The following is a 22,308-nucleotide window of genomic DNA, read 5'->3' as shown; positions in this document are numbered from 1 at the left end:
TGTGTCTATTATTTGTAAAAACATACATTTTTATAAACCATTTCAAGTAAAAATAACTCTTTCTCTGGCCCCTTGGGGAGTATAAGAGACTTTATTTACATTGGTAATTAACAGTGTAAGACTGATTTCACTCACTCGTATGGGTTGCTGGGGTCTGCTCCCTGTAGCTCTGATGGGATGGGAATGCGTTTATAGTACATCTCCCAGTCAAAGGCTCCCCTCATGGCATCCCCCGCCTGTGCCTCATATCCAAAGTGGTTATGGTCAATCACGTCTATCATGGGACACACAATGGTTTTGGGGTTCTGTGCGATCTGGTCTGCAGGCAGAAGGCAAGGTGAGAAAAGGAGAAGAAAAATTAAGTAAAGCTAGAAATCTACCAAGTCTCATCACAAACACAGCGTGGAGAAGAGGAGGAAAGAAAAGAAAGTGGAGGTGGTGCCTCTCAGGAGTCTCCCTCCTCTCCTGGATCACTTGCTCTCCTTCGCTCTGCTTGGCTGAGTGTGGTGACCCTGTGAAATTTAAAGCTGCCACAGCCGCCTGGCGATTAGAAACAATTACAGCGCTTCAAAGTAGGTTTGCTCCATGGAGGGCCGAGCAGAAAGGACCCTCGGCCCTTAACTCTATCTCTGTCAGTCAGCAGCCACTAAGCTGTCCCAGATCTGTCGCCCAGACTCTCCCTCAACACCACTGCACTACTGGACCATGGAGATCACAGAGAAAAAGCAAAAGAGAGGGAACAGACCTGGAACAGCATGATCATATTCACAGTGATAATTCCTGATGAATTATCATTTTATTTTAGAAAATTAAGTCTCTTAAAACACACTTTACTAGACTTTTATGAGCTTGGTTTTTATCCAAGGCAACTTACATTGCATATAAATTAGATATTTTATCTAGATAATCTATGTATTATTTGGGAATAAAACCTGACTTTGGCATTGCTAAAGAACTATGCTCTGCTGTTTGAGCTATATATAAAATTTTATTCAACATGGCTGCATTAAATTTATGAAAAATGACAGTAAGGATATTTGTATTTGTCTTCCAAACTGCTTTTTTTCTATTCATCAAATAATCATTAAATAGCACAACCGTTTTCAACAATAATTACAGGAAATGTTTCTTGAGTAGCAATTCACCATATTAGAACGATTTCTTTTTCCCTCCGGAAAGTAATGAAAATTCCCACCACGGCATATTTTCCACCACATCTCAAATTATGCGTTAATTAACATTCTTTGATGGAAATGACATTCTGAACACTTTTGTCTTGCTAACAGCAATGTTTGAAAAGTGTCTTAAATACCTAAAATAATATATCCAAAGGACAGGATTTTTGAATAATTCAGCAAAATTTGCAGCCTGAAAGGAAAAAGTTTTACACACAAATTATTTTCAATATTTTCACACATCACGACTTGTTCATCTCAAGTGCTTCACTGACACTTCACACTTTCATATTTTCTGAAAAACTGATATTTCATATTTTTTACACAATAAATATTGAAACTCCTTATTTCACTGTTGTCTAGATAATAATAGGTTTAATACATTAAAGGCAGGGTAGGTAATACATGTATAAACAACTTTCTTCCAAATTTGTTTAAACTTTCTATATATATCAATGCATAATTAAAATGTAAGTACTCTGATAAAAAGAGTATAAAAATCGAGTGACTCTACACCATTTAATCTGTATTAAACACAGCTAATTTTTTCCATTTCGGGACGAAACATAGGATTGGCTTAGGCGACTGTCACTCTCTCGCAACCATGGCAACCACCCTTTTGCCACACATGACCTGCCCACTTGCGCGTGCACGTTTGATTTGAGGAATTCAACAGGCATGGATCCTAGGAAAACAATGGCAGAGAAACAGCAAGCAAATTTCACAGTACCAGCCTATGCAGTTAGTGAAGGCAAACCAGGCAAAAAAGGAAGACAGTAACAGTACAAGAAAAGGCAATGAACAAAAAGTCTTTGGATAAACAAAGAAATAAAACGCGAGTTTATATCGGCGTGGCTTTCCAGCGATGGCGAGAACTGAGGGAACTCAAGGGGCTGAAAAGTGACTCCTTGATGGCTTTATTTCTGCTGGACAGGTAAATCTTTCTTTTTGTATTTTGATCATACATATTTTTTTCATGAAGCATGTGTCATTAGCACACGTAGCTGCGTAATATAGCTAACATAACATTATTTAGCGAGCCGTAGTAGAGGCTTTGGAAGGAGCCCAGAAGGGAGGGGGTGGAGTGAATGGAAATAATGAGCTGTCTTTAAAACAGTCGTGAGAGGTCTACAGTCACTCGATTTTTATACTTTCTTTTTCAGAGTACTTACATTTTAATTATGTATTGATATATAAATAAAGTTTAAACAAATTTGGAAAAAAAGTTTTTTATACATTTTTTTACCTACCCTGCCTTTAAATGCAACAATTCCTATTTTATTTTTTTATTATGAATTGTCATAGTTTAAGATTTAAAGTATAAGGGCCAGATTTACTAAACAGGGCAAATTAGTGCAAAAGCTCAATTCCATAACAGGCAAATCTCTGTGGGTGATTTACTGACAATGTGAAAAAAATAAAAAAATAAAAAATAAATTTATTTATTAAATAATAAATAAATAAAACCTTTTTAGTTATTCCTGACAGGTAGTAAATCTGGCCCCAAGTGTGGGAGGAGGGTTATAGTAAAATCAATGCAAAAGGCATTTGAAAAGCAGCAAAAATAAATGTTGAAAATATGGTTAAACTTTTCCAAGACCTTTTAAAAGGAAATTCATATAACACAAATTTGAAAAGTTGGAATAAGGTGCATGTAGGTTGTATGTTTTTTTTAACACAAGTCATCAACCTTCACAAACATCCAGCATCAATCCATATGATGATGGCAACCAAAACACTGTCCTCTCCACTGATAACTGTGTGGTCAGAGCAATTTAGCCACTTCTCAGGAGGTCTCCCATCCAGATACTAGTCAAGCTCAACTGTGCTCAGTATTAGTGGATAGCCAGTCAAGAGCTGTGGGGCTATAATCTGTTTGGTTTCTCCTGCAGCAGACAATTTTCAGTGCCTTTTCTATTGTTGTATAGTGAATACAAGCAATTCTGTTAGTATACCAGTAGCTTAATTAAAACTAAGCACAAATTACAAGAATACACATGTATTGCGGAATGCTACAAATAGCTGTTATGATTAAATGAAGTATTTACTGTCTGCTTTGTGTCATTAGTTAGGATAGAGGACGTTTTCTGTCGAGAGCTGTTGGCTTTGCATTTGCTTATGTGTGTGTGTGTGTGTGTCAGTTCAAGAACAGGCTTTCCTAAAAAGACACAAACAACCACCTGCATTCTCCTGCCAACTCTCACATATCATGCCTTTGTTTTCTCTCTGGCACAGAGTATCCACTTTCCTTCCATAAGAACCCGCTCTGCTGTGCCGCTTACTGGGGATGAATCCTTTGTTTGATTCTTTATCCTGTTGCAGATGTATTTAAGTATTCTAATCTGAAAACCAAGGACTCCATCTGCCGTCTGCCCAGTTGACGAAGACAAATGAAGAAAAATTTAGAGGAAGACTAAGGAGATATTTATGAATTAGATTGGATTGATTTCTGTAAGAGTAGCAAAACAGGATCAAACCAGGCAGACCAGACTGCACATTGTAACAACATTTTAGTGCATTTCTAAATTTATATTTCAATTTGAAGACAAAGGACACAAAGATCACACTTAGGAGGACACAATTCTGGCACAAAGAAATTTTAGTTGTTTTGGAGATGCTGGATTTTTCTACAGAAGACATAAGCTCTATTCAAAGGGGAATAATTTTCTCTGAGGAGGTCAGCTAAATTTGTGTTTCTAAGACATACTTTATGACTATACTTTATGCATTTTCACACAACCATAGTAAAAATAACAGAGGAAATTACTGTTTTTCAGTGATCCTCTGATAAAATGTAATACTGTCTGGATAGGTATTATCCTCATTTATATTGACTGTCATCAATCATGTAACTAAAGCTAAATTTCACGTTGCTGTCTGTGTCATGTTTGAATGTTCCATTTTGGTTTATATTTCCCTGTGTTTCTGTTCCACCTAGTTTTCATGTGTTCCTTTATTAGTTCCTTTTATTCCACCTGTGTTTGTTAATTATCATTTGCCTTAGTTCATTTAAGCCCTGTGTTCTCTCGAGTTCCTTTGTACTGTATTAGTTTGAGTTTAGATGTTTGTGGTTGTCCTTTCTCTTCTCCTGAGTTTGAGCTGGAATTAAAGACTTTCTATTGAATGACTCCTGCATGCACTTCTCTCTATCCACAAACCTGTAAAGTCTGGGGCACCTTTAATACAACTTTCTAGGTAAAAGTTGGTGGCAAATGTTCTGTTGGCATGCTGTCTGACATAAATCAATAATTAAATTAATAAGGACATCAGGGAAAACGTACTCGGTTACTAACGTAACCTCGGTTCCCTGAGATGAGGGAACGAGTACTGCGTAAGCTAGCTTACGCTATGGGAAAAGGTCCCCTTTTCTCGAGAATATGAAGCCAAAAATTATCCTTAATTTTTAATAATGTAAAACGCAGTGCTGCAGCACAGCAGACCTAAGCGAAGCGGCTCGCGCGCTTATTGGCTGTGCTGTGGCAACTGCAGCAACCTATGGTGAGGCGGCGGAGAGGAACGAACCAATGGGGGCGCTTCGCGCCCATTGGACGTCAGAACGCGCCAAAATAGGCGTGGCTGGAACTATATAAGCCGCCGCTTTGCCATAGGGATCAGGTTTTAAATCGACTGAAGCGATCACCCGATCCGAGGACATAGCACGGCAGGTTACGCAGTACTCGTTCCCTCATCTCAGGGAACCGAGGTTACGTTAGTAACCGAGTACGTTCCCTTTCGAGAGTACTCTCGTACTGCGTAAGCTAGCTTACGCTATGGGAACACAATGTAAAACGCCGTGCGTGCTCGGGAACTTCGACCTGTCACAGCCCGAGGCGAGAGCCCGGGGCTTTATAGCAGGAGAAATCCCAGTCCCAACAGCCAACCTTAGTGAGCTTTATATAGGGAACGAAAAAAGGGGGACGTGATAAGGCTTAGCACGTCTATATAGAAAGTACCCTGGCCTGCAGGGCAGGGACTTGCAGATTATAGAATCTAATAAATGTGGACGGAGAGGCCCAGCCTGCCGCCGCACAGATATCATCCAGTGGTATCCCGCAGGACCACGCCCATGATGAGGCCATACCTCGGGTGGAATGGGCTCTGATGCCGAACGGGCAGCGAAAGGCCCTTAGATTTGTAAGCCAGCGAGATAGTGTCTACTATCCATCACGATAGGCTTTGCTTCGTGGTGGCGAGACCTCGGGTGCGCCCACCAAAGCATATGAAGAGCTGGTCCGACCTCCTGAATGAGGCGGAGCGCGCAATATAGGTTTTGAGAGCCCTGACGGGGCAGATGAAGCTCGTGTTGCTTTCGTCGCTTTGCGAGGAAAGGGCTGACAGCGAGATGACCTGTGCTCTGAACGGTGTTGAGAGCACCTTGGGGACATAGCCGTGTCTTGGTCTGAGAAAGACTCTGGAGTCATTAGGCCCAAATTCGAGACAGTCAGCGCTTACAGATAGCGCATGTAAATCTCCCACTCGCTTGACTGAGGCCAGAGCCAGTAGAAAAGCGGTTTTGAACGAAAGAAGCTTCATGTCGACAGACTGAAGCGGTTCAAAAGGGGGGCCCTTTAAGGCCTCTAGGACCGTAGACAGGTCCCAGGAAGGGATTGAAGGGGGTCGGGGAGGGTTCATCCGACGAGCTCCCTTAAGGAAACGAATGACCAGTTCGTTTTTTTCCCAGTGATAGGCCGGCCACCGGAGCATGAGAAGCTGCAATGGCTGCCACATACACTTTGAGCGTAGACGGGGATCTGCCCGCATCTAAACGCTCCTGTAGGAAGGAGAGTATCTCTGTCACGTCACATAAGTGAGGGTCTAGGTTCCGTGTCCCGCACCAGGTGGAGAACACTGACCATTTCTGCGCGTAAAGGCGCCTGGTTGAGGGCGCTCTGGCTTCCGTAATGGTCTTTAACACTCCCTCAGGGAGGTTCCCGGGTACCCGTTGAGGGGCCATACATGAAGGGCCCAAAGTTCGGGGTGGGGATGCCAGAGCGCGCCCTTCAGCTGCGTGAGGAGATCTTTCCGCAGCGGTATTGGCCATGGGGCTGTACTGGACAGCTGCATCAGCTCGGAGAACCAAGGTTGGGTCGTCCAGAGTGGGGTTACTAGCAGCATAGCACATCTGTTCTTCCTGACCCGATCGATGACCTGCGGTAGCATCGCGACCGGTGGGAAGGCATAAAGCGGGCGTCTGGGCCAATCGAGGGCCAGCGCGTCCCTGCTCTTTGAAAAATATATTGGGCAATGAGCGTTGTCTTCTGAGGCGAAGAGGTCGACCTCTGCCCTGCCGAAGATGCTCCACATCAACTGAACCGTTTGTGGGTGAAGAGACCACTCCCCAGGGGGAACATTCGCCCTGGAAAGCATGTCCGGGCCCCGGTTCAGGATGCCAGGTACATGCGCTGCCTTTAGCGAGCGCAGGTTGTAATGTGCCCATGTCAGAAGACGTTCGGTCAGGGTGTGCAAGGTTTTTGACCTGACACCACCCTGGCGATTTATGTAGGCCACCACTGACATGTTGTCTGATCTGACCAGAACGTGGTGGCCCTTTAAAAATGGGAGGAAAGCTTTCAGGGATAGTTCGACCGCTATCATCTCCAGACAGTTTATGTGTAACAGTCGCTCCGGGCTCGACCAGAGGCCGGAGGCAGACCTGCCCTCGTACAGGGCGCCCCAACCGAGGTTGGATGCATCTGTCGAGACTACTTTCCATTTCGAGACAGCGCCCGTGCTTACGCCTAACTGATACCAGTTGGCTATTTTCCAAGGGGCCAGAGCTGTGATGCAGCCGTGGGTCACCTTGATGCGCGCGCGGCCGGAAATCCAGGCGCGCGCTGGAACACGGTCTCTCAGCCAGCGTTGTAGTGGGCGCATGCGCAGCAGGCCCAGTTTGAGAACCGCAGAGGCTGATGCCATCAGACCTAGCATTTCTTGAAATCGTTTGAGCGCTGTGACGTCAGACGCGCTGTACATGTCACAGAGTCTATGTCTATCCCCAAAAAGGAAATCCTCTGGCTGGGAGACAGAGCGCTCTTGACAGTGTTGATCGTGAGACCCAGGCATTCTAAATGGCTGATGATCCAGGATCTGTGTGTCGTCAGTAGTTCCTCGGAATGGGCTAAAACTAGCCAGTCGTCGAGGTAGTTCAATACTCGCACTCCCCGCATTCTCAGGGGTGCGAGAGCGGCATCCATGCACCGTGTAAACGTACGGGGCGCTACGGAGAGGCCGAATGGAAGAACCATGTACTGATAAGTCTGCCCCTCGAAGGCGAATCTCAAGAATGGCCTGTGATGAGGTGCTATTTGAATGTGAAAGTAAGCGTCTTTCAGATCCACTGAGAAAAACCAATCCCTCGGGCGAATTTGCGCGAGTATTTGTTTGGTAGTTAACATTTTGAACGATCGCGTCATAAGCGCTTTGTTCAAACGTCTGAGATCTAGGATGGGTCTGAGACCGCCATCCTTTTTTGGTACGAGGTAGTAGCGGCTGTAAAAGCCTGACTCGCGCTGCACAGGGGGGACAGTTTCTATCGCCCCTTTTGCAAGAAGGTTTATCAGTTCGGCGCGAAGGACGTGTGTCATTTCGCTTTTCACTTTCGTTTCGACCACGGCGCGAAAGCGCGGCGGTCTGCGAGCGAACTGGAGTGAGTAACCTCGTTTTATTATATTCAAAACCCAATTTGATATGCCGGGGATGGCCTGCCATGCAGCGGCTCGTGCGGCTATGGGTTGAATGTGCTTCGGGCACTGGCCGCCTGTTATGAGGGGACCAGTAGCTCGAGTATGCTGTGCTTGGGACACTGTGGTGACAGCGCTTATTTGTAGGGTTGCGCACTGAGAAGTGGGCACGCGTGCTACATTTAGAGCACCTCCGGCGCGAGCGGGAAGGTGGGCATGAAAGGGGACCCGAGTGTGTTTTTGTGACACTTGGGGGAGTGTGTATACATGTAGGGGTGCGTACTGTGTAGTGGGCACACTGCCTAAATAGAAAAAGCTCTTTTTGTGCTTTATTGAGGTCGCCGTGAAAGCGGCGTTTGTGTGCAGGCGTGCGTGCATTGTAACAGGCTCGTTTACTGCAGTATAGACATCTCCAACCGCCTTTAGTGAGGGGATTGGAGGAAGTATGTGAGGTTTCTTGTGTGGTGGTCCGGCCGCAGCGGGACTTAACCACGGTCTTTTCAGCACGAAGGTCAGGAGGGCTTCGGAGGCTCGGGGTTCAGCACAATCCTGGGCCGAGGTCCCCGTCTCTCTGGCGGTTTGCGGCTCGTAGAGCGAGAGCGGTGCTGGGTTTTGGTCGCTGGGCGAGACTGTATGTCTGGCTGCGATGGCTTTGAGGTCTGAGGGGGCGGCGCATTTCTACGGCGTCCCGCAGCAGAGCTAGAGCGTTTCGGCAGGAAGTGTCTCATTGCTTGTGACGTCTTCTGAGCCTCAGTGAAGCGTTCAGCGAAACCCTTAACCGACTGGCCAAAGAGGCCGGAAGGAGAGATAGGAGAGTCAAGAAAGGCGGATTTGTCGGCGTCTTTCATCTCCGTGAGCGTGAGCCAGAGGTGTCGCTCTAAAACAGCAAGGCTTGCCATGCTTTCGTCCGATCGCTTGTGCTGTGGTCTTTGTCGCACGCAGGGCTAGATCAGTAGCGCTGCGGAGATCTTTAAAATCATAGGTATCTGGGGCAGACTCGTCCAGGTTACGGAGAAGTCTGGCCTGAAAAACCTGAAGCACAGCCATGGTGTGTAGAGCCGAAGCAGCTTGACCAGCGGAGGTGTATGCTCGGCCAGCGAGAGCTGAGGTGGTGCGGCACGGTTTGGATGGATGCACGGGCTTCGACCGCCATCCTGCGGCTGAGGGCGGGCAGAGGTGTGCAGCAATTGCCTCCTCGAGAGGGGGGAGGCTCTCGTAACCGTGGTCTCGGGCGCCGTCGACAGAGGAGAGCGCTGACGAGACAGAAGTTTTCAAACGTGCGGAGAATGGGGCTTTCCACGACTTCGTGAGTTCATCGTGAACTTCCGGGAAGAAGGGGGCGTTTCTTTGCGGAGGGGCCGAAGGGCGCCCCTGCAAGAACCATTCGTCCAGCCTGCTTTTAGCGGGCTCGTCTGGAGGAGACCAGTCGAGCTGAAGGTCGCTGACAGCCCTTGTAAGCACGCGAGTAAGCTCCGCGTCGATATCAGCGCGTTGTCTGGTGCAGCTGGGGGCTGTAGAGGGGGGGGGGTCCGCAATGGAGCAGGCGAAGGAGAGAGAGCGGGCGAGGCACGCGGGGAGTGTTCCGGCGTGAGCTCGCGTGTAGCAGTATGCTCAGGCATTCTCTGATCGCGGCGTTTCTTACGCGGCACTTGAAAGAGAAGAGGCGGAGCGGGTGGAGCGTCGTGGCTGGTTTGAGCTAATCGAGCCCGCAGGGTCGATATAGCCATGTTGTCGCACTCAGGGCAGCCGCCCTTGGAGAGTGCATTCTCAGCATGCTCGCGGCCCAGGCAGGAGACACAGAGGATGTGGCGGTCCTTGCTGGGCAGAGGGCCTCGGCAGGAAGCGCAGGCCCGAGGCATTTGAAACAACGCCTCGAAATTTGCTCTTTTGCGAAAAAGTGTGATGCAGCGGCAAACACACTTAGCTTTTTAAAGGATATAGTCACGCCGGATGGCGCAGCAGGAAGCGAATGCTGAAGGCGGCGTCGGGATGAAGCACGAGCCGACGTCCTCAGATCTGCGTTGCAGTGCTATCCCGCTGAGAGGCTTTTCGACGGCGTGTAGAGGCTTCTCCGGAGAAGACAGCGAAGTGCAGGTGAGATCGCTGAAGGAGATTAAATCTGATCCCTATGGCAAAGCGGCGGCTTATATAGTTCCAGCCACGCCTATTTTGGCGCGCTCTGACGTCCAATGGGCGCGAAGCGCCCCCATTGGTTCGTTCCTCTCCGCCGCCTCACCATAGGTTGCTGCAGTTGCCACAGCACAGCCAATAAGCGCGCGAGCCGCTTCGCTTAGGTCTGCTGTGCTGCAGCACTGCGTTTTACATTATTAAAAATTAAGGATAATTTTTGGCTTCATATTCTCGAGAAAAGGGGACCTTTTCCCATAGCGTAAGCTAGCTTAAGCAGTACGAGAGTACTCTCGAAAGGGAACCACAATTACTAGAGTCAGCCTCAGAAATAATTCTCATTTATATTTTCTTCCTTAAATGATTTCTTGTCTGTGATGCTTAGAATGTATTGTAATATGTGCAGCATTTATTGTAAAACGTGCTCAGCATTTATTTTACTGTAAGGCTCCATTTCTTTGATCAAAAACATCTTGAATTATTATTACAATTTAAAATAACTGTTTTATAATAACTGGTATACTTTTTTTTTTCATGGATACTTTAATGAACATTAAGTTCTAAAGAATGGCATTTATTTGAAATAGAAATAATTTGTATCAGATCTGTCCTGGAGAGCCTCAGTCTTGCTAAATTTTGATCCAACCTTGGTAAAAATGGGTGCAAGGACTGGAGTTGAAAACCACTGCTATAGAACACATGGAAACAGTCAACAGGAAACACAACAACGTAATGAGTAGAATTGACAAAGGAAGACTGCACAAACATGAACTTAAATACAGGATAATTACTTAACACAGGTGCACTGAATGACTATTTAAAATAGTTCCAGAGTTCAGGGAGGAGACGAAGGAGGGAGGAGCCAGGAAGGAGACAGGAGGGACATGGAGCAGGAGGAATCCAGCTAGTCCAGGCCACAGCCATAATGACGGCCTACGGTGAAGCCGATGGAGGGAGAAGCCATGGAGGAGGAATGGCTGGTGACTCCATGGGGCTGACCAACGACAGCAGAGCAGGTGGTGGAGGAGCCCGAGGCGGAGACGGAGAGCCAATGAGCCAGGGCATCGGGGAGGATCCGGAGGTCCTAGGCGGAGCCGATGGCGCCGGTGACTGATGCGAAGATGTGGATCCAAGAGGCCATGGTGGAGCTAGAGCAACAGAGGACTGAGGTGGAGCTGGAGGGATGAAGGCAAAGCCAGAGGAGTGGTGTCCAAAAGCACAGGATGGTAGACACCGGAGGGTCAAGGGAGCCCGGTGGAGCTAGTGGACTGCGGAGAGGAGGGAGCTAGGAGCCATGGTGGAGCCGAAGGGTCAATGGGCAGAGGCGGAGTCTAGGCCTTGGAGGCTGGAGGCAGAGTCAAGGGAAATTCCAGCCACAGTGACACTGAGGGTGAGCAGAGGGGCTGCCAGACGACAGCAGAGGAGGAGGCAGGAGTGGGTGGGAGGGCAGTCATTTGAGAGCCTCCAGAAATTCAGGGCTAAACTTTGGATCAAGAGCCCCCTTTAGGCTGAACACAGGAACAGGATTGCACTCTGGAGGAGGGGACACTTGAGGGGACTTTCTAGGAGCGGGCACTGGAGGGCATTTTCTAGGAGTGGGCACTGGAGGGTACTTTCTAGGAGTGGGCACTGGAATGTGCTCTGAACCGGATTCGGGGGCTGGAGCCCTCTCCTCTTCATTTTAGCACTTTCGCCGTGCCATACTCAGCTCACCCTAAACTGCAGTGCTCCTCTCCATGCTCACACTTGCCAGTGTCCACTCCACAAAGGTGGCGAATTCTGTTTGAGGGCCATCTTTGGACAATGGCGCACTGCACGCTGGGTTGAGGCTGGTATCATAGAATGCGCAGAGTGCGTTGACCGGGTATGTGGTGAGATGGGCAATAGCCAGAAATAGTCTGGTATGACTATTTCTCAAGCATTTTTCTCCCTGCTCCAACAGGAGGAAGATGTATTCAGAGTGGGCAAGGGGATCTATAAGGAAAACACTACAGAAACAAAACACGCAATTTAAACTGTTGTTTGTCAGTTCTTCTGTCACACTTGGTTCCTTAGGAAGCACGCTGGAGGCACAAGTTTAATCCATAGAACGCTGGGAACATCAATACTGGAGACAACAGGAAACACATCAATGTAATGAGTATAACCGACAGAGGAAGACTGAACAGGAACTTAATTACAAGGGGTAATTACTAAAAGCAGGTGCACTGATGACTAATTAAACTAAAAAAAGACAGGAACATGACCAAATAAGAACAAAAAGGAATAGAAATGTGGGCAAACCACGACACAGAACAGTCCAGAGTCCTGACAAAAATATTGCCAATATCCACAGAGCTGACAGCATTACGTGTTGTAGTTAGTTCAAATTGTGCATGGAATAGATGCTGTTTTTCTGCATTATCACTAGTGGTTGACCGATATCGGCAAGAGCGATATATCGGCTGATATTTGGCATTTTTTAAGTATTGGCATCGGCCGATAAGTTTTTCTGCTTGGCCGATTTGTTTGAGGCAGGATTTTTATTTTAATGGCACTGAGAAAGGCAGCGCCTGAGTGCACACAGTGATCACACTCTCCCTCTTGTTCTTCTTCGTTAACAGTTATGTCTAATATGGATAGAAGTCTGTCTAATAATCAGATAGAATGGTTTAACAAAGGAATTAATGTATACAAAAGGTATTATAACAATTGCTTTTGTATTATTAGTAGGGGTAGACGATAAATATAGGCAGTTTATTAATGCGCATCTCGTCAGTAAAGCCGGTTCTCTAATCAGCGGTAAATTCCATCAGTATTGTGCTCCCCTAATAGAAAGGCAAATATTGTAAAACTTTCTCGTTTGCAGTCAGCATTAAGCAAATACACATTTATATAATTTAATGACTAATGAACATTTAATATCACAAACCTTGCAAACTTAGTTGAAATCCAGCTGTGAGATCTTGTGAAGTGTGCATTTTTATCCAGCATGATCACGTGTTCTCTGTGTGATGGTCGGTGAGTGTTAATTGAATGCTTTAAAATTTAAACTCATAATTTAAAATTATGCTATCAGGCCCTCTGCTTTCCAAGATATCAGCTTCGGCTGTCAAAAAACCATTATTGGTCAACCACAAATTTTCACTTCACATTCACTCTGTCATTTCAATCTATCACAGCTGAGCTGTGTTTATCAGGTGTGTGTTAGTGCTGCGCAGCAATTTTTTTCCACTAAAATTTTGATGGGCATCGTCTTAGTTAATACGCGAAAATAGCAAATGATTCGATCCCAAAACAATCAGGAAATAAGACATTACATGCAAATATTTAAGTTATAACATGTAAATACATAGGCCTAGTCACCAGTGGTGCAAAAACTTAACTCGAAATTTAATATCTTTGGTCGCAAATGTGACCTGTTTTAGTCACAGTTCAGAGCCCTGGTAACACTCTTAGATCTGACAAAGGTTTATTTATATATATAAAATATAAAAAATTATAAATATTATATATATAGTTTGTTTACTTTGGTCAATCCATTTTAACCCTTTGACCCGTATGATCACACCAGTGTGATCAGTCTTGGCTGGTCCCTGAAGCGTACGATCACACCGGTGTGATCAGTCTTGGCTGGTCCCTGAAGCGGATGGTCACACTGGTGTGATCAGTCTTGGCTGGTCCCTGAAGCGTACGATCACACCAGTGTGATCAGTCTTGACTGGTCCCTGAAGCATATGATCACACAGGTGTGATTAGAACTTAAATTGCGTCACGTCATCAACTGCTGAATTTAAATCCGCTTTCGCTCTTTGGCTGGCGCAGAGCCAGATCGAACACGCTGAGCACTTGTCATATTATCACACATATTCAGTATTTTCAACCATTTAATGCTTATTTAAAGTTTCACACATTTAAATAATTTAAGTACTATCAAAAACATGCATTTACAGTATGTAAAATATTTGCTGATGTCTGAGAAAACGGCAATAATGATCCTTACAAATATAATCTGACGACATGTTTTTATTGATATCATATACATGATTGTGTAGGTAACTTAAGTTTACTTTGCTCTTCTCCCAGTTTACCGCGGACTTACTTTTATGTGTTTTCGGGAGGAGAGGATGAATGTGCGTAAATTGTCTCTGTGTAAATCCCACAGCTCGGATTCAGTGTGAACTAACATGGCGGCGCCCATTACCCAATATAGATCAACTAACACAGTCGATATCAAAGTGTTTAAGCTACCAAATATATTTATTTGCACATATTTCAGAATCAGAATATCAGATATTTCATAATATATTGAGCATGTTTTGGAAACATTTTTAATAAAACAGGAAAAACGAAATAAAAGCGATCCATGTGTCATACAGATCTATTGCGGCTGTGTTGTGTCACATGACAAGTATGACGCGTCGCCATGGAAACAATAAGGCGACACATTCAAAAATAACGGTCGTCTAAAAAAACTCACTCCGGGGTCTCAGCTAGAATATTTTAAACTCACGTGCGAAAGAGTTATAGGCATGAAACCTAGGTGTATCTGGCCAGATTTAATTTATAAATAGTCTGGTTGCATATTATCTAACAAGCAATGGTCTGATGAGAAGACTAGTGGAGCCCAGTCCTTCACATTACAGACCAGAGCTCTATTTCAAACAGCCCGCGAGATAGTACCTGCTGCGAGCTTGTGCATCAGCTCCACTCTAATCATACAGCATGCCTCTCAAAGGACATACGTATTTCACTGTACCCAATTAGAACTCGCCGTGCTGTGCCCACATCTCTGGGACGACCACCTAATGTTCAGCCCAGTAAAAAAAAAAAAGATCAAGCCTACTAACTACAAACCAAGCTTGCATCAGATCAATAAGCATCGATATGTGCAAAACATTTGCTGAAGTAGGCATTTTAAAACATCTTATAACAGGGTCATGCTCATCAAAAGCCGTCTGGATTTGCAATGCTCATGTGGCACAGTGGGGTACGGTATAGATTCTATCCTCAATGAGTCTGAAAACAAGAAAGGTTTTTCTGTGATAAAAGGAACAAGCCATAGACAAGAAACAAGGAGATGGAGGATTTTAGTTTTTTTTAATCAACCGGCTGCAGGGGAAAGACTTTGGATGGGAAAAAGCAATTGAATTTTGAAATTGCTAGATTCAAAAGAGAAAGATAAGCACAAAGAACATTCTGTGGGATTTTCAGTGGCTTGTGTTTTCTAACAGTCATTAAAAAAAAAAACGAGAAATCTGTGGCTACGTGCTGCCGCCAGGGTAGGCAGTTTTTTTTATCTGGACTCACCGAGCAGGGGCGGCAGCCAGTTGATGTTGGCTTCACAGTGGGAATCCAGGAAAGTAAGGACTTCTCCTCTAGCCACCGACGCTCCCAGCAGCCGTGTGCGGATCAGACCCTCTCGCTTCTTGGTGCGCACGATACGGACCTTAGGAAATCTGGACATGTACTCCTCCAGATGTGCCTTCAGGTGCTCTGAAAAAAGTGGCAGAAAAAAAACAGAAATTACTAGAAAGAATACACCGGGAAAAAAGGAAATGACATAAGTCCAGGCTTGTGTTCTGTTAAAGGAAAAAGGAGGGAGATTGATTGTGTGTTGCAGTACAGTGGTGCGGTAATTTAATCTCGGAATTGTTTCTCCATTCTCATGAACCCATTCAAGGGCATTAATGTTTAACACCCCATAACAACCCCATATAGCCCAACACTGGTACATTTGGAAATCAGCTTTCAATGCAATGTTTTTCAGCCAATATGAATGCACAAACATCTTTAATTACGTGAACATGAGGTAAACACAAACGAAAAGCGAAACAGATGGAAAAGGTAGATTTTCTTAGTGTTACTCTGGGAGTGGGTAATGTATTTGACCCCTTTCAGTGACAGCACAAAGAAACAGCAAAGGCAGTCCTTTCAAAAGGGGGAACAAAAAATGGAGGGAAGTCTTATCTTTCCACACATTACTGTTTGTTCATTTTCAGAAGCAGCAGGAGTTTGCTGCAGCTTGTCGAACATTTTCATATTCAGAGGTGGGTAGTAACGAGTTACATTTACTTCGTTACATTTACTTGAGTAATTTTTTGGGGTAACGAATACTTTTCGGAGTATATTTAAAGATGGGTACTTTATACTCTTACTTGAGTAAATTTTTGGGGGAAAATCTGTACTTTTACTTCGTTACTTTGGGCGACGCTCCTCTCGTTACTTTACCTTAATGCAATAAATGTTAGGTGCTTCAGTTTATTCCAAACGCGCCGTCTACTTTTCTCTGGGCAATGAGCGATGCCCTTTCGCGAATGATTCATTCTTTTGAGTCAATTCTGTTCAAAGGCTTGATCAAACCAATTGGCAAACGAGTGAATTGGTTCATGAATCAGTTTGAATGAGTCGTTCAGTTCCCTGCCGCACGCGCTGAGCATCTGAAGTGGTTCACTCGGAGTTGTAACGTTTAAGAACAGAAATAGCGATGAAAACGTGGCTGGAACTGCACTGAATTGAAATCTGCAAAGGCTATTATTTGCTAGCGATGGAGATCCTTATTAGATGAACACCGCGTGTGCTGTCTACTGTTTAACAGGTAATAACTTGGGCTACATTCGATTACAGTACACGATACCACTGACATTAGTTTGTTGTACGTGTGTGGCTTATAACAGAGGGGAGTCAAGTTGAATGCAGCTTCCAAAAGACAAAAAATAGCAGATTAACATTTTATTAATTTTAATACAATCACACCGGCGTGAGTACGTTCAGCAAGTCATATAATCAGCTGCTAAATTCAGATCTGTGATCGCTTGCTGGCGCTGAGCCAGAGATAGATGCGTTCATGCAGCGCTGCGCATTATAACCAATCACACATGATTCTTTTGAGTTTATTAAAGCATTGGCCAATCAGAGGTGTTCCGATGAGTCATCGCTAAAATTCCGGTTCTTCCTTCACTCGCTCACTGACTGAATACCTCTTTCTGGCGAATTCTCTCGTCAGAAACAACAAAGTGCAGATGTTTGTACGAATCTTTAATTAAATATTGATTTCACAGTGTTAACAGTTTCAGTGATTTTAATGGGAGTTTCTGAGAGTGATTGAAATCTAGACTGTCTGTGAAAATTATCTTTAATAATGTAAATGTTATTTGCTCTCTTTCTGAACAATGAAAGATTAGTAGCAATATTTATATCACATTAACTTTCAATGTTAAATTCACATTTAATATAAAGTCAGTCATATTAAAAATATGTTATGGTATGACACCTATATCTGTTACTTAAGTAAACAGACAGGGTTTTATAATAAATTACATAAATTGGAGTAAAGGCTGATGAAATATATACATTTATACACGCACACATACATTACATACATTTTATCTATATATCTAAATAAAAATAGGCTTAGTATATATGACCCAAAGTAACTAGTAACTAACTATTTGAGTAGATTTTTTATCCGATACTCTTTTACTCTTACTCAAGTAACTATTCAAGACTAGTACTTTTACTTTTACTTGAGTAAATATTTCTAGAAGTACTTTTACTTTTACTTGAGTACAGTTTTTGGGTACTCTACCCACCTATGTTCATATTATTCAAATACAAAGCATTAAAACCTACACAAACTCAATCACCGCTTCCCAGCTGCTGTGTCTGTGCATGAGTGTGTACGTGTGTCCATGTGACTTTGTGTGATTAGATGCTTTGGAGGTACCAAATACATGGGCTTTGGATTACCACCAATAACATAAATCCATTAGGTACAGCAGCCATGTGTTGATGGAAGGTTTGAACTGGAAGGACCGGTAAATTTCTTCATTACATATGAAAGCCATGAAGCAGGCATCATTAAAGTTATGCACATGAAAAGAGTCATGCTTTTGACTGAAAGGTTTGTCTGCTATGTTTGACTTCAAGAAGGAATCATTCATACATTTAAAACCCTCTAAAGTTTTCAATTTAAGGATGCTACAATGGCTCTTCCTGCTCCATCAAACCTGATGTGTTCAAATCAAAACACTACATTTTTTTTTTCAAAGCACACAAACAATGTTTGACAAAATGCATCTATAAACAGCTGATATACATTCAAACACCTGTGGTGTCCCTAATAGGGATAAGCATGAGCACTTGAAAACTAAAGTACTTAGAAATGACAGTTATGATCTGTAATTACTTTCTTTTTTCCCACCTAATTATATAAAAACATGTCAAAAATTGTCATGTCCAATGCCTTTATTTATAATTAGTTTTAATAAAATAAAAAAAAGATCAGAATATCAACTTGCCTAATAATTATGCAATTCTGTAAGCTTGAAATGCAGAAGGAATGTAAGTAAGCCTTAATTATTTTATAAAATCGGACATGTAAAATTGGCTTGCGTGACAATACGTCATGTGAATTTCTCACTCAAGGTGTAATTTTTCGTCTTGCATCGAAGATGCTATTGAGACGAATATCTTGTGTTTGCTTCAATCACAATGCACAATTTGCATCATTCGCTTCTTTGCATTGACTTTGTATGTAATCTACACACAGAAATAATTCAATTAACTTTTGGTGTGCACACTTGATAACTCTAGAGAGCTTTGAAAAAATTGCAACAACATTGTCTCAACCAATTGCAAGCTGTTTGTCTAAACCAGTTGCAATATGCAGGAGTGTTCAGGAAACCTGTATGAAAACAATCATTAATTTTATTTTAATTCTGAAAATATTAATTAATACATTTAATTTCTAAGTAGCACAGTGATATGTTGTTTTCCCCTTTTGTTTCTAAGGGAGAATATATTTAACAATAAACCATGTGACATGATATTTACACGTATAATGTCTACACACGTCCGGTAAACTCCAAAGAAGACCCATTGTGTCAGAAATGGAGCACTGCATATATTTTTTTAATATGGCACTGAAAAGATTGGCAACTTAATGATAGTAGCACTTCAGCCCCTCAGAGAGTTTCTGGTTTTGTGTACAGAGAGCTCACTGTAAGCCCCCAATGCAATTATAAACAACCCAAACAGAGCAGGACATCTGTGATGAAAAATAAAAGAGTATATTAGCCGATGGGGAGACAGTATGTGGGGCGTTCATCTGGTGGACGTCTAACAGCAATGTGTGCTTGTTTCTCTTATTCAGTTTTTTCAGGCCAGAGGCCAAACTCACTTCAGGGAACCTCCAGCTGCATCCTCACTATCTACTAAACTCAGACAAAGTCACCTGCCAATGCAAAAGTTGCATTCAACCCTTTCTTTTTGTTGCTTTCCCTTTCGCTCCCTCTGTTCTTCTCAACTCCCAGGGTGTCTGGCTTTCAAACAAATGGCCCCAATAAAAGAGACAGCCTCAATATGAGTTGCCACTGCACTCTGATCCCACTGAGCTGAGGTGGGGAGGAGACTCACAAAACTTTTCCAGGCCGCTGATGTTGGTGTAAGTGGCTCACAGAAGCGAAAGTGTCAGGTGGGTTTTCTCTCTCTCCTTTTCCATGTCCTACGAGCGCTTGATTAAACGAGGTCATAAATCATTGGTGCTGATGCGTGGCAGGCCGAGCGGTGGGGAAGGAAGTGACAAATAAACAGTTATGAGGAAAAGGCAAAGTTTCGTATCCCGCTGGCATATAGCTGACAAGCCATGATGAAGGGCAGGCACATTCTCTGCTTTGATGGTTTGCAGACAGACCTCTCTGGGCCACTACCTTCCCAACCTGGGTGGAAAATTTCATTTTTCTCTTTCCCTGGTGGTCTGTCATTAAGACAGATGGTCGAGAACCACTTGCCCCGTTCAGTGTTTTGATGGTTTTTGAGACAGAAGCATGTCTTCCCGCACTGTACCCTTCAAATCACATTCAAATCAACATTGGTGAGATGTGAGACTCTCTGAACAGTGCTTCATAAGAGCTACAGAGGGGCTAAAATGACCAGTCTCTGCAATTCAAAATTAACGAGCCAGAGATTCACACCAATGAGTCACTTGCTTTAATTGTTGCTGAGTTACTGTGTGAACTCACTTAGAACTGTATTGTTTTACTGGTGTGGTTGGTAATAGGCAGACAAAAGAATATCCGCTATTATTAGCTGAGAGGCATAAAAGATAATAATTGCAGCTCTGACCATATGGTGCCCTTTGGTATCCTTTTTTGCAAACTATCAAAGGACACTTTGAATCTTGATCTTTAAAGTTTCTAAGGTTATTTGGGGGTGAGTGGTGTGGCATAATAAAAAAAGAAAAGCAAAAGTTGTACACACAGAATATCTAATAAAGTCAGGACACACAATAGAGCCACAGATACATACAAACAAAGAACAATGTGAAAATTAGCTTTTAAAAGTTAATTAGTAACATAAATATGTAAGCTTGTACAACAAAAACAGCTGGATGCAAAAGACATTGTGTGTGTCTCTGGGTGTTTGTGTGTTATGTGCAATTACAGACACTGTAGAAATACTGCTGAGAAACTGATGTAAGATTTATTGGAATTAATCACATATTTATTCTACACTGAAGCAGATTTCTTTTGCTTCAGAATGCACAATGTAAAAAAAAAATCTTTTTTTTTTTTTATCATTCAAATTCAAAATCATTGTTTGTACTGTATTTTTTGCCAAATAATTCCAGCTTTGGTGAACAGAAGATACACTTTTCAAAAACATGAAAAAAAAAAATGTAGCTGACCTCAAACTTAAACGGACAATCCACTAAAAATTTTAATCCTGTTTTTATTTACTCAATTTAAAGTTGTTTCCACCCTGTATAAGTTTACTTAATTTACATTATACTTATCCAAGACCTGCAAAACCCTGCAAATCAATCATTTACTGTAAGATAAACAAGTGCCCTATTTCCGACATGACTGGGTTATCAATCTTAGAATGTTGCATCACTCACCAAGTATTTCTTCCTCACTAGCTGTGATTTAGCTAGTGCAGGCTTGCTTTAATGGACACATTACAGTGAATAAATTAGCTGTTATGTCTCGGCATGCATGTCATTGGGCTCCAGTAATGCTGCTGTCATTGTAGTCAGGATTTGTCTGTGGCCCCCAGAGAACAGGCATAGAGAATAAAACATCCGCTAAGCACAGGCACCTTGAGCGCTCCATTGCCACTGCCTTTATTTATAATATACTGTGTGTTTTTGAAGCCTGCCGTTGGCCACTGTGTGAATAAAAGAAAGGCACCTGCCTCCCTTATTGCCCTGCTTGTTGGCTTCAATTTACTTAACCTCTGTTTTCCTCAGGGGGAGGGGGAAGATATGCACTCCCTAGAACCATTAATAAATCCATTTCTGCAGCGAAATCAATGTTCAGACTCAAATCACAATATATTATGTAAAGAGGAGCAGAAAATAAGGCCTGAGGAGGAAACCCAAAGGGATCCTGAACATAAAATAAGGGAAATGTCTGACAAAGCCTGACAATGTGGCAAATGATTTTGTTGCGCAATAAGCCTTTCTCAAATGCGGGGAGACACGTTTCGTTCAGAGTTTGGTCATCAAAGCACCAAAAAAAGACTTAAACTTTCATAATTCAACTAAACTAAAGCTAAAAGACAAACAACAACAACAACAACAACAACAAACAACTTCAAGACAACTGTTAAATGTTGTTCCTCTCTGCAACACTTGGCATAAACCTCTTTAGATTGCCTTCAAGATGCTGCTAGCTAATTAAAATGTGAGTCTAACCTCAATTCAAATCAAAACTGGTATGAGCACAAAAGTGAACAAGATTTACATCATAATTCGTTCCAGGACTGTTTTTCAGCGACTTAAGGACCATCAAAAAGGTTTTCAGTTTTACTTTAAAAAACTCATTATGCACCAGAAAGTGTTATTTTGACGCAGTTTACTCACTGTTTTTGTCTTTTCACAAAAAATTAATAAATAAATAAAATAAAATCCTTACAATATAGTCAATATTTTATCATGTTTTATCAATTAATTTGTCAATTTTACTAAATTGTCATAAAATTTCAGCTGATGAGAACAATGTTTCAGTTTGACAAGTGCAAAATTAAACTAAACAGAGGTTTTATATATTAAACGCAACAACATTTAACCAAAATGTGTGAACGATTTGAGCTGCTGTGTTCATTCACTTTAATTTCATGGAGCTTAGGCAGAGCAATTCCTGACATTATTGAAACAATCGTACGCTTTCCAGATTTCACTCCTTCAAATAACAATGTAAGTGTATTATTAATATCTTTTAGTCTAAGTTTTCTTGTCATCGTCATCAGCAGTATGTTTTAATATAATGGTTCAATTAATGTCATAATGCGCATTTTGTCTCATCTTCATTATCGCTGAAAAATAATCTAAAGACTTCATTAAC

General features: G+C 42.9%; 1 protein-coding gene across 1 annotated transcript in view; it reads right to left on the bottom strand.

Moving 5' to 3' along the window:
- Window positions 1-22,308, bottom strand: part of galntl6 (polypeptide N-acetylgalactosaminyltransferase like 6) — a 246,733-nt gene that overhangs the window by 23,718 nt on the left and 200,707 nt on the right. The window contains exons 6-7 of the mRNA XM_059554297.1: window positions 15,272-15,457; window positions 136-319 (exon numbers count right to left, since the gene is read on the bottom strand). Coding sequence (XP_059410280.1) covers window positions 136-319; window positions 15,272-15,457 — 370 coding nt within the window. The remainder of the gene's footprint in view (window positions 1-135; window positions 320-15,271; window positions 15,458-22,308) is intronic.

The sequence above is a fragment of the Carassius carassius genome, chromosome 7 (assembly GCF_963082965.1).
Source record: "Carassius carassius chromosome 7, fCarCar2.1, whole genome shotgun sequence".
Lineage (NCBI taxonomy): Eukaryota > Metazoa > Chordata > Actinopteri > Cypriniformes > Cyprinidae > Carassius > Carassius carassius.
This window is presented reverse-complemented; position numbering and strand designations above follow the sequence as displayed.